This window comes from Pholcus phalangioides, unplaced genomic scaffold (assembly GCF_987345545.1).
Source record: "Pholcus phalangioides strain wild (caught in Gottingen) unplaced genomic scaffold, Ppha-v1.0 ptg000019l_1, whole genome shotgun sequence".
NCBI classification, from domain to species: Eukaryota; Metazoa; Arthropoda; class Arachnida; order Araneae; family Pholcidae; genus Pholcus; species Pholcus phalangioides.
This window is the reverse complement of record NW_028301612.1, coordinates 10,129,701-10,144,661: the sequence shown is the minus strand read 5'-3', so window position 1 is coordinate 10,144,661 and position 14,961 is coordinate 10,129,701. Positions and strand designations below refer to the sequence as shown.

Below are 14,961 nucleotides of genomic sequence, written 5' to 3'. Positions count from 1 at the left end.
ACTTTGCTAAATATTTCAGCATAATTTAGGAAAAATTTACTCAACTTTGGAATAAATACTGCATACGTATGATAATTGTCTGTAAAATATACAAAAGGTATTGAAGTTTTAATTATAAAATATAAAACAAAAAACGTATGAAGTTGAAATTATTCGGGGGTACGAAGCTGGACCATTATACTCAATTTGTCTTTATTAAAAGGCGCCTATAAGTCATTTCTACCGCAGTTCTAGTCTTTACAAGTATGAATGCTCTGCTTCTAGAATCTTCTTTCTTCCTCCCCAATTCTGGTCATTGACCAATCACATCATCTCACGTAGTCTTCAGGCGGAATAAAAACATCAAATCCAGTCCCCGGACGGCATTTCTTCTATATTATCTGCAGAGTAAGTTCGCCGTCATTTCGTGCGTCGTTTTTGCGTTGGAAAAATATATTTCAGTGGCAAAATTGACTGAAATTCTTTCCGTTACCTAAATTTTTCCTGTGAAGCCATTATTTAAACGAAAATTCAAAATTAACACATTACCGTCTTCTTTTATTTAAAACTTTCCGCGCACCGGTGAGGTTCTCTTCGTCAACTAAACGGATTAGAAACGTTTTAAAGAAGAGTAATTCGCGAATCCGGTAAGTCCTCGTATATCAACTGGATCTATAGTTTGCATTTAATGATGATATATATTAACATGTGTGTTCTCCGAGAATCAGGTGTACTTGTAATTTCATTAGGGCGTTTTGAGTATCGGATTTGAATTTGTATTTAAGCAGTTGCTATGGACGTTTTTATTTTACTTATTATTGCTATTAGTGTGAATATCTATTCGTTTTTTATGATCGAATTTGACTGTTTATGTTTATTTTGCCACCGCTGTAGAAGTTCATAATTTTGTCACTCAACACTAATAATTCTCTTAACACTTCAGAATACGTAATTATTAACTTTATAAAAAAAATTGCAATTATTACATATTTGCACCATTTTGTGCCGAGAGGTCATTTTTCTGGCCTTATATTGAAACTGTATTTATGTGCAAAATAGAGGGTGGATAATTAAATAGTAAATTTTCTGTCTTGATTCTATTGCGTTCTAAATATACCAAAATTAAGTTGAGTAATCGTAGTAAAACGCTTGAGTGGTTATTGCTGAAGAGATGAAGAGTTCTGTCATTTTTAGATACGTCAATAATTAATGTAGATGTTGTTTATCTTGATTTCTAGAAGGCATTCGATCGGGTCCAACATGGCAAACTCTTGAAGAGTTTACACGAGGTTGGAGGAAACTTGCTGAATTGGATAGAATCGTCGTTAAGAAATAGGTCACAACGAGTTTTGGTGAAGGGGAAATTCTCTAATTGGACAGGTGTCACAAGTGGAGTCCCTCAAGGAAGTGTTCTTGGTCCCATACCTTTTTCACTTTTTATCGATAAACTTGATCAGCGTATCGATGGAATTACTAGCAAATTCGCAGGTGACTTGAAGCTAATGGGGGGGGGGGGGTAATCGTGAATCAAAGCGATAGGGAGTTGCTCCAGACCAACTTAAACAGGATTGCAGCATGGGCAAATGAATGAAGCATGACGTTTAGCGTTGATAAGTGCATAGTTGCTCATTTTGGTTCGAACAACCCACGGTTCTCTTACGAGTTGAATGGTGTCACTATCCCGCATGCAACTAGGGTCACCGATTTGGGAATTCTCATTGACGAGCGGCTTAGGTTTTCTGAACATTGTTCTATGGTGGTCAAAAATCGAATAGAATGCTTGTTCTCATTTTCAATAAGGTCTTTTCGCGTTCGCCTAAAGTCATTCTTCCGCTATTCCGAGGCTTAGTTCGTCCGGGACTGGAGTATACTGTAAAGTAGAGAGACTTTATTTTTTGAATACGATTACATTGGATGAACGCAGATGTCGGGGAGATATGATTGAAGTGTTCAAAATTTTCAATGGGATGGATAGACCATAAATTATTAGTACACCGTCAATCGACTGCTTTTACAAGGGGACACCAGTATCGATTGGTGAGGGACAATGCGAGGTTATGGTGTCACAGGGAATTTTTCTCTAATAGGGTTGTTAATAAATGGAACAGTTTACCTCCGGAGGTAGTAAATTGTAACACAATTGACACTTTTAAAAAGGAATATGACAAACATGTTGGGGTAAATCGAGAAGTCAACCATACTTAGAATAAGACAACCATAATTATTCTTTATGGGCATTGTATATAATATTTCATGTGATGTGTAATTGCATTTTTAATTGGGTTGCTGTATTTTTGAAATATATGACATCCATATATATTATAGACATCTTTTTCTCAGCCACCTCGTTGGCCATTTTGCCTGTTGTGGCGTTGTATTTCTATTTGTATTACTGAATGATCAGTTTAAGATAGGGCACAGAGACTGAAAATATCTCTGATTAGTTTTTAGAACATATATAATGCATTGAATACTTATCATGGATCAAGAACGTTGACATTAGAATATATTGACATACCTCTAATTAAATAATTTTTTCCTTCAAATGACATGTGGTTGCTAAAAATGTTATAAATTTTCTGGTGGATAGCATACATAAAGAAAAGAGAAAAATTTACTTTTTATGACATTGTACTTTGTGTAAGTAAACATGGCACAGGGTAATCGTATACTTCACTGTAAATGGAAGTATTTTTTTTTTTACACGCAAGGTATACATTGTTCGCTAAAACTTCCAATCAATGAAAATGGGTTGCTGTTCTAGAAAATTATTTACGTAAAACTTCACATTTTTTTTATTTGCAATATTTATCAATATTTCAAAGATGAGAAATCACTTTGTTTTGAATAATTACAGCTGCGTCGACAACTTTGAATTGGCTTTTTCTTCTCTACCGAATGGCAAAACCCAGTTCATGTTCCTAGGAATTTCTAACTGAAACGTCGTCGAAAGTTTTGATTGGATCAAATATGTTTGTACGTATATATTATGTTTGTTCGTATGATAATTGTATCATATTGTTCAAAGCCACTCATGACTTTGAATAATAAAGCAATTAAATCGGCTTCAAATCATTCAGATCTTCTCAGTACCCACATTCCCCGTTGGTGTCCTTTGCTTCACTGTCGGAATCATAGCTTCGTGGAACGATCAACTCTTGCATGTAGAAATGTCCTCTCCACTTGTCAATACAAGATTCATCGAAAGACTGGTTATTTGTGGAGATGAAGAGAATCCACAAATAACCAGTCTTTCGATGAATCTTGTATCGATCAACTCTTGATATTTTATGAGTTCAGTTGATCCAATTAGGTCATCTTTTTGTCTCTCTATGGTTTTCGACTAGGTTTCGGAAATTATATCTAAATGCGTTTTATGTATAAATACAAATACAACACCACACAGCAGGCGAAATGGGCAACGAGGACCCGGACAAGAAATATTTTTCTAATAACAAACAGGATTTTCTCTCGGTTTTATTCAATTGCAGTATATTACCTGATCCCCTGACGGCTCTAAATAAAACTATCGGTCTCTGAGATAGATAGATAGATAGATCCGCTCACAACTCCGGATTGAGGCTAAAAGCAATTTACTTCCGTTACCTCAAATGAGGCAGAGTTATATCGGAGTCTCTGAAATAATTTTTTTTTCATGACCCGCATTTTTAACCTTTTCAGCGACAATCCCGAGATATCTCGGGTTCTTAAAACTCTTTCAAAACGACAACCCTGAGCTCAGATACCGTTGTTTTCCTCTCCTGATGACATGCTTTCCTATACCCTACCGTCCTATTAATCAACTGCCAGTGGGACAAGTCGACTTCTGTTGAATGTCTGATAACAGAAGGGGTGAGGAAGTATGTTTTTCCAACACCATCGGGGTTGTATACGATTATGCTTACAGCGTATAACGCAAAAAAAAATAATCCTTCCTTGTTTTATTATTATTATTATTATCTTGTGTTGGTGGGGGGGGGGGGAGCTTTTATCGGATCATGAGATTTAGGCGAAAAAATATCCTTCTCGAAAATAGGTGGCAATTTCTAGAAGGTTTTGTGATTTTCACTGTGGCCGTTATAATGGCTGGATCAGGAAAATTTTAAAAACCGCTTAAAGTGTTAGGCAAAATATAGTCCAGGAAATTTATGAATGGACGCCTACAAAATTGCAGCAGAATGTTTCTAAATTGTTTTGTAATCAGTAAGCATTACTGAACAACACATCCAAAATAGGAAAACAGGAACATTCTTAAAAAAGAATTTCAAAATGGCGATGGGGGTTTTCTCGATTTACACCAAAGGCAACTTGATGTACGCTTTGAATGGAAATATATTGCTTTATTTTCGCAACTTGAAATTGAAATATTTTCAAACAGCACACAGCCACTATTACTTGCAAATTAACTGCTTAAAATCTTTGAAAGAAGATTTTAGAAGATATTAAAATCTTCTTTCAAAGATTTTAAGTAGTTAGTTTGCAAGGAATAGCGGACTTTTGTGTATAATTTAAAAAAAATGAATAACTTTATATATATATATGCAACCTCTGACAATAAAGTTCGGTGAATGAAGTCAAAACGACCGATCTGGCAACACTGGCGAAGCAAAACGCTGCACATGCGTAGCGGCAGGTGTTGACCATCTGCCGCCACCGATTTTCAGTTGAGCGTCGTTTGTGTTCCGTGAAAGACTTGTTTTACAAAGTGCTTGTTTAGTGAGTTGGTTCTTAACTGAGAACAGGGAAATCCACAAGGAATTTCTACCTGAGGGAACGACGATGAATGCTGCAAGGTACATTGAAATTTTGACCCGTTTCATGAAACGTCTACGCAGGGTACGACCTCAGTTCGCACAACAAGGTTCATGGTTTCTTGTTCACGACAATGCTCGCCCTCACACAGCCAATATCGTCAAACAGTTCCTGGCAAAAAAGGGGATGGTGCAAATTGAACATCCACCATACTCACCAGATCTCAATCCTCCAGACTTCCTATTTCCACGACTCAAACTCGCTTTGAAAGGAAAGAGATTTGACGATATTCCTGACATCCAACCAAACGTGACGAGACTTTTGAACTCCATCCCAAAAGAAGACTTCTTGCAAAGTTTCCAGGACATGTATAGGAGACCTCAGCGGTGCATAGTAATGGGAGGTGACTATTTCGAAGGACAGTAAGGTAACTTTCGTTAACATTTCATCTACGTTAATGTTACAGGACTATTCACCGAACTTTATTGTCAGAGGTTGTATATAGTGAAACCCCCCCCCCCCCCCTCCCAAACTCCGGCCCTTCTAGGTAGAGGTAAAACGAAATGACGGTCCTTGTAGTGCTAATATTCAAAGTATTCGTATTCGTTCTAAAGTATTCGTATATACATCGTGTCCACCATATTGATCAGTTGAGCCCCTTTTCATGAATTTTATTTCTTGGTTTTCTGTGTTGTTTTCAATCAAATGCATAAATGGAAATGAAATTATATGAAGAGTTTAGCTGATAACATATGCATTCTGTAAAACATTGGTATTTCTAAATAATTAACTTCCATTCCAGTTGAGTATCCATCAAGGGACTATACAGATTCTGGAAACGAGAAACATTACAAGAGACAACTTGGATTCGAACGGATCTAGAAAATTGAGGAAAATGTTCAAAGTGAGTATATTTTTCACATTCTTTCATGAATGAAAACACTAAATCTGAAGCCACAGTAGTCCAAACACGGAAAAAGGTGGCTGAGAAAAGCAGAAAAAAAATACTATTGAAAAAATTCCCCATAATAATTATGATGACCAATATAGTGAAATTTTATACATGTAAATACACATTTATTTCATAGAAATTAACTCAAAATAAACACTCAAATCAATCTGAAATCGTGACAAAATTATGAGAGAGGAAGTAGAATGTTATATGACATCCAAAGAATTGTTATTCTATTTCATGGAGATCGCACATATGACTGATTGTTTAGGTATAAACATGTGTAGGCCAGAGGCGGGGGGGTGTAATGTGATAGGCCTCCTCGTGGTGCACCCTGGGTAACGCCAAATCTATCACACGTCATTGTCATCGCTTTTTGTGCTCATATACTTCACCTTCAATAGCCCAAATTACATGTTTATTTCGACACATCTTGCAGTACATGTCTTGCGTCTCGTTTTGTCCTGTACATGTTTTTGTCTTTTGTGTCCAACCCCTCATTGTGGGCCCCGCTCAGGCGGGGAGGGTCCTCCCGGATGGGGCATTGCTTCTAGCGTATGCTCCATCCGGGACGCTGTCTACCTGCGTGTTTGCCGTGCGTGGAGACCCGTAAGGCTGGAGATGGGGATCCTGGTTAGCCTGATGCGCTAGCTTTGGCCTCGGATTCAGCCGAAACGGGAGGCCTGGATTAGCCCCGTCTGGGTCAATCGGCTGGTCGCCTCGGTGGCTAAAGGGGTTACACTACTGGGCAGGTAGAGGGGCCGGGCCTGCCGGACGTCGTTGAGGTTTGTTGGTGCTGCTTCACGGCGATCTTGGATCTTGAACGCGTCTGCTCGCCTGCTTCGGTGGTGTATAGCTCCTACCTAACCTGGCGTTGCTACTAACCTTCATCGGTTACGTGTGCGCGTCCCCTTGTAGGGCTCCATGGTGGGCATGGTCGGTAGGGGCCGAACACATTATCTCCAAAATGGGGAAAAATCAAAATGCACCAAAACGTCAAAGAACTGCTATGAGCGAAACTGTTGTCACTGATCCTGCTCCTACTGTTTCATTTTTCTTCCTGCATTGTACTGACACTGATAAACCACTGGCCAAAGTGTCACCATTCATAATAGACAAAGCTCTTTATGGCGCAATAGGCACATTAAAATCAGTGAAGGCTCTTCGTTCAGGAGACCTTCTCATTGAAACTAACACACCTAAACAATCCGAACTCGTTCAAAAGCTCACATCTCTCGGAGACATTCCAATAATAGTCAAAATCCATCCCACGTTGAATTATTCACGTGGTGTGATTTCAGATACTAACTTGATTAATATGGATGAAGAACTACTAACAGAGGAGCTGGCGTCTCAAGGCGTAACATCTGCCAAACATATTATGAGCCGCAAAGATGGCAATCCAGCTCCCACACGAAACATAATTCTCACATTCTCATCACCGACATTGCCGAAAGATATTAAGATAGGCTATTATAGTCTCAAAATCCGCCCATACATACCTAACCCCGTAAGATGTTTCAACTGCCAGAAATTCGGTCACTCACGAACGGCGTGCCGAAGTCAACCCACCTGCGCGAAATGCGGTGAGAAGGACCACATTTCGGACAACTGCACTTCAACATCATTCAAGTGCGTCAATTGCGGTGGCATTCACCCCGCATTTGACAGGAAGTGTCCGAAATGGAATGAAGAAAAAGAGATCCAGAAGATCAAGGTCCTTAATAACATCTCGTATATCGAAGCACGTCGTCGCATAACATCTAACCAAGCTCCAATAGTTGGTAAATCGTACGCCAATACGACTTCACAATCACCGACTACTAACAAGATTAACAGTGTAACAAAAGTTTCTATTACAACTCAGACCGAACCAATTGCTAACACATCCACTCAAACTTCATCCAATCAACCATGCAATAGTTGTGGCTGCTGTTGCTCCGCTGGATTCCGGAGGGAGTCCACTACCTCCGAAGAAGAAGCGGGAAAAGCAACAGCAAACACATTCAAAATATCTACTGGTACCAAACCGAAAATTAGTTCTGGAAATAAAACAAAAAAGAAACCTTTCAAGACGGGGTATTCCAAAAAAGCCATACAGAGAGCTTTGACACATCCCACCGTTAAAAATTTGTCACTTATCGATGACACATCGATTGGTGACATGGATCTTGACAATACTACAGAATCCGGTACTACCCGCCGCAAGATTGACCGGAATAAATTTAAGGACCTTGAACCGTCTACTTCTATTTGAAATTTAAATTTATGGCCAACATAATTCAATGGAACATTCGTGGTCTTAGATCCAATTACGAAGATCTCAAGGATTTGATCAATCGTTATCATCCTGTTTGCGTGGCACTCCAGGAAACTTTTACGAAGCCCTCGGAGACATGGAACATCAGGCGACATTCCCTGTTCCGTATTGACTACGATGACGGGAGTAGAGCCTGCCGCGGTGTTGCTCTGCTGGTTCCACATCACGTGTCGTCGCGCGTTCTAACGCTGCGCACGAACCTGCAAGCCATCGCGGTGGAAATCTCTACAGGCCTAAGAATTACCATCTGTTCTATTTATTTGCCACCAAATGACACCATCTTACAGAGAGATCTAGAAGATCTGATTGATCAATTACCTCCACCATTTTTTCTTCTTGGAGACTTCAATGCACATAACCTGATATGGGGTTCTAACAGCAACACCCCACGTGGCGAAATGGTTGAACGGCTGTTAGAAGACATGGACCTCGCCATCATGAATGATGGCAGTTTCACTCATTTTCATGCCCCAAACAATAGTTTCACTGCAATAGATTTATCATTATGCTCACCTTCACTCTTGCCGAACTGGTCCTGGTCGGTTGATCCGGACCTCCACGGGAGCAATCATTTTCCTCTGGTGGTTAAGTGTCTTGATCGAAGCCATAGCATACCTGAGGGTCCTCCTCGGTGGAAGCTTGTGGCCGCCCGATGGGCAGACTTCACGGTCAAGGCAGAAATCACGGAGGATATGGTTTCGCAACCCGACGTCGACCATTGTGTCGACCTTGTGACCAGTTGTATAATCTCAGCAGCCAATGAAACAATACCCAAAGTCTCCTCGAAACTTCCTAAATTTCCTAAACCTTGGTGGAACCACGAATGTAATCTTACGATTAAAGCACAAAAGAAAGCGTGGAGTAGGTTCCGGCGGTATCCTACCCATGACAACAAGTTGGCATTTTTAGAAGCAAAGGCGATAGCAAGAAGAACCAGGCGCCAGGCTCAACGCGAGTCCTGGCAAAAGTTTACCACGGGAATCAATTCATCTACTTCATCTAAAGTCATTTGGGACCGGATCCGAAAAATCAATGGTCATTATCAGTCTCATCCCATCACCATTTTAAATACCAATGGCACTATCATCAGCGATGTGAGGGATATTGCGGACACCATCGCCGCCCATTTCGCCGCTGTTTCCAGCGATGCGAACTATCCCCCATCGTTTCATCCCATTAAATCATCAGCCGAACGTACATCATACACCTTCCGGCCTTTTACACCGGAGGGATACAACTCATTGTTCACCCTTCATGAACTGACGACGGCCTTGCAGCGAAGTCCTGACTCAGCTGTAGGGCCCGATGCTATTCATTATTCCATGATTCGGCATCTCTCATCTGAATCACTCTCACATTTACTCATATTATTTAATCGGATCTGGGTCAGTCATTCATTTCCTGACACCTGGCGAGCAGCCATAGTTCTTGCATTCCCGAAGCCTGGCAAAAATCCTCAACAACCTAATAGTTACAGACCTATTGCTTTGACCAGTTGTCTGTGTAAGCTCATGGAACGCATGGTCAACTATCGCCTTATGCACTACCTTGAGGTTAACAATATTTTATCTAAACATCAAAGCGGCTTTAGACGGTTCAGGTCAACAACATGCAATCTGTTACGCCTTGAGACTTCAATCAGACAAGCATTCGTAAAGAGGGAGCATATGATAGCCATATTTTTCGACATAGAAAAGGCCTACGACCGTACTTGGAGGCACGGAATTCTCTCCGACCTCTATAATTGCGGCTTGCGGGGCAACTTGCCCATTTTCATTAAGAACTTTCTTGCTCGCCGCATCTTCCAGGTACGGATCGGAAGCACATTATCAGCTCCCCAAATTCAAGAACAAGGTGTACCTCAAGGTAGCATTTTAAGCGTAACACTATTTATTTTAAGACTCAACGGGGTGTTGAACCAACTCCCGTTGTCTGTCACTGGCGCACTCTACGTGGATGATCTGTTAATATCATATCAATCAGTGAATATAAGGTCAGCCGAGAGACAATTACAAACCGCACTCAACAATATCAGCAAGTGGGCTCATGATAACGGATTCTCTTTCTCCGCCGACAAAACCGTCGCTGTGCATTTTTGCCGGCGTCGTGAGCTTCATGATGACCCACAATTATTTTTAAATAATAGTCAAATACCTATTGTAGAGAATACAAAATTCCTCGGCATATCATTTGACAAGAAACTCACTTTTAAACCTCATATTTCACAATTAAGAGCTCGTTGCATGAAGACGATGAACCTCTTGAAGGTCATCTCTTCTACATTGTGGGGAGCAGACCGTAAGTCGCTCCTCCATTTATATAAAGCTTTAATAAGATCGAAGCTCGACTACGGCTCCATTGTATACGGGTCAGCACCTCGGAGTTATCTGAGTGTGCTCGACCCAGTCCACCATCTCGCCCTGCGGATTTGCTCTGGAGCTTTCCGGACATCTCCAATGGAGAGCCTGTATGTCGAATGCAACGAGCCATCACTGACATCAAGACGCCAGCAACTTTCCTTGAAATATTATATGAAGATGAAGTCTCTTCCAGATCATCCACTTCACCGTGTTATTTTTAATCCCTCATTTCATAGACTTTTTGCTGCTCGCCCTTCATGTGTCCCATCTTACGGTCTTCGTATGAGAGCACTTGTGGAAGAACTACAATTAGACATCAGTCGTGTGGCCCCAGTTGCTTGGCAACTGGCACCATGGGAGCAGTCTCTGCCAGATGTCTCTCTATCATTATCATCATACTCTAGAGCCACCACAGCAGATGTCATATATCAACAGATATTTTTCAGGCACAGGGGTAGGTACAATAGGTACTTCCCCATATATACCGACGGCTCAAAGAGCCCTGGGCATGTCGGTTGTGCCTACATCTGCTGTGAGGAGACATCTTTCAAACTATCAGACACATTCTCTATTTATTCGGCAGAACTGTACGCAATCCTTCAGGCTCTACGTCACATACGACGCAAACGCCACCGACGATGCATCATTTATAGCGACTCTCTCAGTGCATTACAAGCACTGTGTTCTTTTACTTTTCACACTCATCCATTCATTCATGCCATTTTCCATGAGCTAAATTACCTCACTCATCATGGTACCACAGTAAAATTTTACTGGGTACCAGGTCATGTTGGAATACCGGGCAATGAAAAAGCAGACAACGCAGCTCGAACAACAACTAACATCGATAATAGCCTTCTGGTTCCTGCCAGTGACCACTTCTCAATCCTCCGAGAAGTGATGCATCGCCGCTGGCAGGAGCACTGGAACAATCAAGTTAATAATAAACTGCATGCCATCAAGCCCACACTTGGCCACTGGCGTTCGAGCTGCAGGACTAACCGAAAGGAGGAAGTTCTGCTTGCCCGGTTGCGCATAGGACACAGTCGCCTCACACAATCATATCTTTTATTACGAGAGAGTCAACCAGAGTGCCCTCATTGTCAAAGTCCATTGACCATTGCTCATGCTTTTACTTGTTCACATCATCGTCATCATTTTACGACCGCTTTTGGTCACAATCATCTTTCACTTCATGACATTTTAAATGACAACAGCGATGCATCTCGCATTTTTAAATTCATCAAGGCCATTGGTTTTTATAACAAATTATAGTTTTACAATTCATGTCACTGTTTTACTTTTCATGCTGCTTTTTATCATGCGTTTTTTTTTTTAATTTTTCGACATGACAAAAGGACAATCTTTTTTATAATCATGTGTTTTGGCGCAGTTTGACCAAACTGGTCCTTGCGCCAATAAACCTAAAATCCGATCCGATCCAGCCAGAGGCGGGTCCATGCCGAAGTAGCACTTACGTGGCAATCTGTAAATAAAATTGATTTTCTGCACGTCTGTGTGTCCTGTGCAGAAATCTACAATTTCAGACAGGACAAGTCTTGAATAATAGGCTGCTTTGAAAAGTTTTTGGTTAAAGTCCGACCCGAAATGGGCAAAACAACTGTCGGGCAAAGAGGCGTTAACTTTCCCGGCTAGTAGGCTTTAACTGTTCGGTATAGTTGAGGCCTGGATCCATTGAGCACGTAGACCTTAACAATGACTTTTGGAATGGTTACATTTCCTTCCAAACAATGCGTTTCAGACATGGTCAGTCCTTTGCAGTTGTTTGAAACTTCTTCAATGCTCTTACTACTTGGGGAAAACCCAGACATGGCTGAGTATTTTCGCTAATATCGATATATACAGTGAAACCTCGCTACAACGATACTCGATATAACGATAAATCCCTCTACAATGATACTCGATACAACAATAAATCCCTCTACAACGATACTCGATATAACGATATAAATCCCTCTAAAACGATGTATATATATATTTTCAAACCTTGTTTAAAATTGCCTATGGTCTAATGTTACAATCCTCTCGACACAACAATATCTTTTACTACGATAAATCCTTCAATAACAATATTTTTAGGAGATTTTTGGAATCGCTATAAAAAAACCCGGTATTTTTCTATATTTCGCTAAAAACCGTTTTGAATGCAATTTTAACTTCGTCACTTGTTTTCGTTTTTCCGAAGGCTTGTAGTAACATCGATATTTTTGCATTCAAGGAAGTTATTGGTATCTCTACTTTCTGTGTAAGATCCAAAAGGGCAATGCGGTAAACTTTTTTTGCAGAGAAATGCATCTATTAGTGAATTTCATTAATAAACTGATCTATTACAATTTTTGTAGTCGAATGCATACATATATACATAAAAACGCATTTCATAGTGGTATTAACTATGCCGATCTAGAAAAGATAACAACAACATAAATTTCATCACACGTAAGGATAACGTTGCTTCTCGATATAACGATAATCCCTCTACAAGGTATTCTTCTTGGTCCGCAGAAAATCGTTATATCGACGTTTCACTTTATTTCGAAGTGTCATCGATCTAAAATGAAAATTAATAAGCAACTGAGCTGTGACGTGGCCTCACGTCACGTCACGTCACAGCTCAGTTGCTTATTAATTTCTGTTTATCGTTATATCGATATAGTTTCCGTCTGAGTAGTGTGTAGCGGCCTTATGTCTCCCAGTCGCATGCATTTTCTCCTGTTAAAAGTTTATCGCATACCACAGTATCAATTTAATTTTAAAATTTCCGTTCTTATTTTCAACGTATGGGCATCTGCAATTCAATGAATTACTTATTATAGTCAATATATATGGAGTGAATGATCGATGGTGGATTTTGATGAACTTTAAAAACTCTCAGTTGTTTGTAATTATGCATGTTGTCTTTCAGGTTGGTTGGAGAAGCGTCGACTTTCCGGAGAACAATGTTCTCTCCGGATCTGGAGATCGTACTCACCTGGTACTTGGAATAATGCGCTCACTTTCCTCTGATCCTTGGCTTTATGCATACTCTTTTGCCTATACAGCTTGCATGTTGGATGATTCACACTGTCACCCCGAGCTTTCTTCGGTACTATTCTCCTTGTTGGAATACTACAAGTATTTCCGGTCTATCGCTTTGTAAAAAACAGTTTCTTTTTTTCAGGGTGACTTTCCATTTTTTTTCATCTTCTTGCATTTCCCTCTTTTCTGATATCAATTTTTCGCTATGTTACATGCGTTGTCTATCTATGTATTTTCTTTAACATTCTCATATAAGTTCTCTAACCTCTACATGCCTCAAGCGACGTTCTATTTCGATGGTCCGCGTGTCTCTATACTATGTCAGTTGTGGTGGTTAAATTTTTCCCAGCCTGTGTCGGTATGAAGACCAGGAATCTTCATCGTTCCAGCCCCAAGATATATTTGAAGTGGCATCGGAGAATTTTCCGTCTTGCTTTTTTCATTTAAGGTTGTTCGACGTTTGTAATATACGGGATACTCCCGTATATATTTGGATAAATATTCTAATATGAATGTTCGCATAAACTCAAAAATTGACCTAATGAATCTCGCGAATTTTCCCGTTCAGTTTAGTACATACACTGATATTTTTCAAATTTCATAAAACATTTCCGCACGCCATTCGCTTTCCACACTCTATACCATCACGCGTGCCGAAAGTTGGCTAACCCTGCACTACATTTAGTATGCGCAGCGTGATAGCGAATGCATATTGAATTTTTTATCAACTTTTTGTCGATATTTTGTTGTTAGTTATGAGGTAGTCTAACTTCACCGTGCTGTAAGAATTTTCAGATGAAAATTCCACCAATGATGTCTAAATGACTGCATCGTCAACCTACACCGGTTTGATCAATAGTAGTTTCTCGTACGGAATCGATTTGAACGTTTCTATCTGTTATTATTTCTGATTAGCATGAAAATATTCTGCGTCTGATCCGCTTATGCAATTGTTTCTAATTCTTTCTGATATTCTTCAAGTACCAGGAACATAAATTCATCTAGCAAATATAGAAAGATTGACGTTAAAGGTTATACCGAAACAGAGCGATCCGGAATGCGAATTCTTTGAAGAAGAATAGAAGCAATTACATATGTGAATGTTTCTAAGCACATTCATATGCGAAGAAAATCTGAATCATCGGAATGAATGTGTTGTAGAGATGTCTTTTAAAATATGTGAATAAATGTATATGTAAATGTAACTGTGTATTGTTGAAGATTATATCCTTATTTTTTACATTTTAAGTAAGCTCGTTATTACGATCCCATTGTTCCACGGAAAATGGACGTTGTATCGAAAGTTTGGGTAAAAAAATCAAGAAAATTCTACATTTGAATAGAATAAAAAGTCTGGTTTCCGATGAGTTGAGAAATGCGACGGCTTACGTATCAGGTTAGAAGTAAATAATAAAATGGTAATAATATTCATTTCATGCTCATACGTACATGCGACTTAATGTCCAAACGTATTACACTGCACTGATCTTCACCCAGAATGCCGTTGATTATAACAGCTTATACCTTATACCCCCCTCCCACCCTCCATCATCGCTCAACCA

The 14,961-nt window shown here is 39.9% G+C and overlaps 1 protein-coding gene across 1 annotated transcript; it reads left to right on the top strand.

The window, feature by feature from the left end:
• Window positions 1-361: 361 nt before the first annotated feature.
• On the top strand, window positions 362-14,602 carry LOC149071211 (uncharacterized). The gene is made up of 4 exons (XM_089248202.1): window positions 362-626; window positions 2,837-2,955; window positions 5,534-5,635; window positions 13,287-14,602. Exons 2-4 carry the CDS (start codon window positions 2,950-2,952, stop codon window positions 13,518-13,520), a joined length of 342 nt encoding a protein of 113 aa, XP_089104328.1. The 5' UTR covers window positions 362-626; window positions 2,837-2,949; the 3' UTR covers window positions 13,521-14,602.
• Window positions 14,603-14,961: the final 359 nt, after the last annotated feature.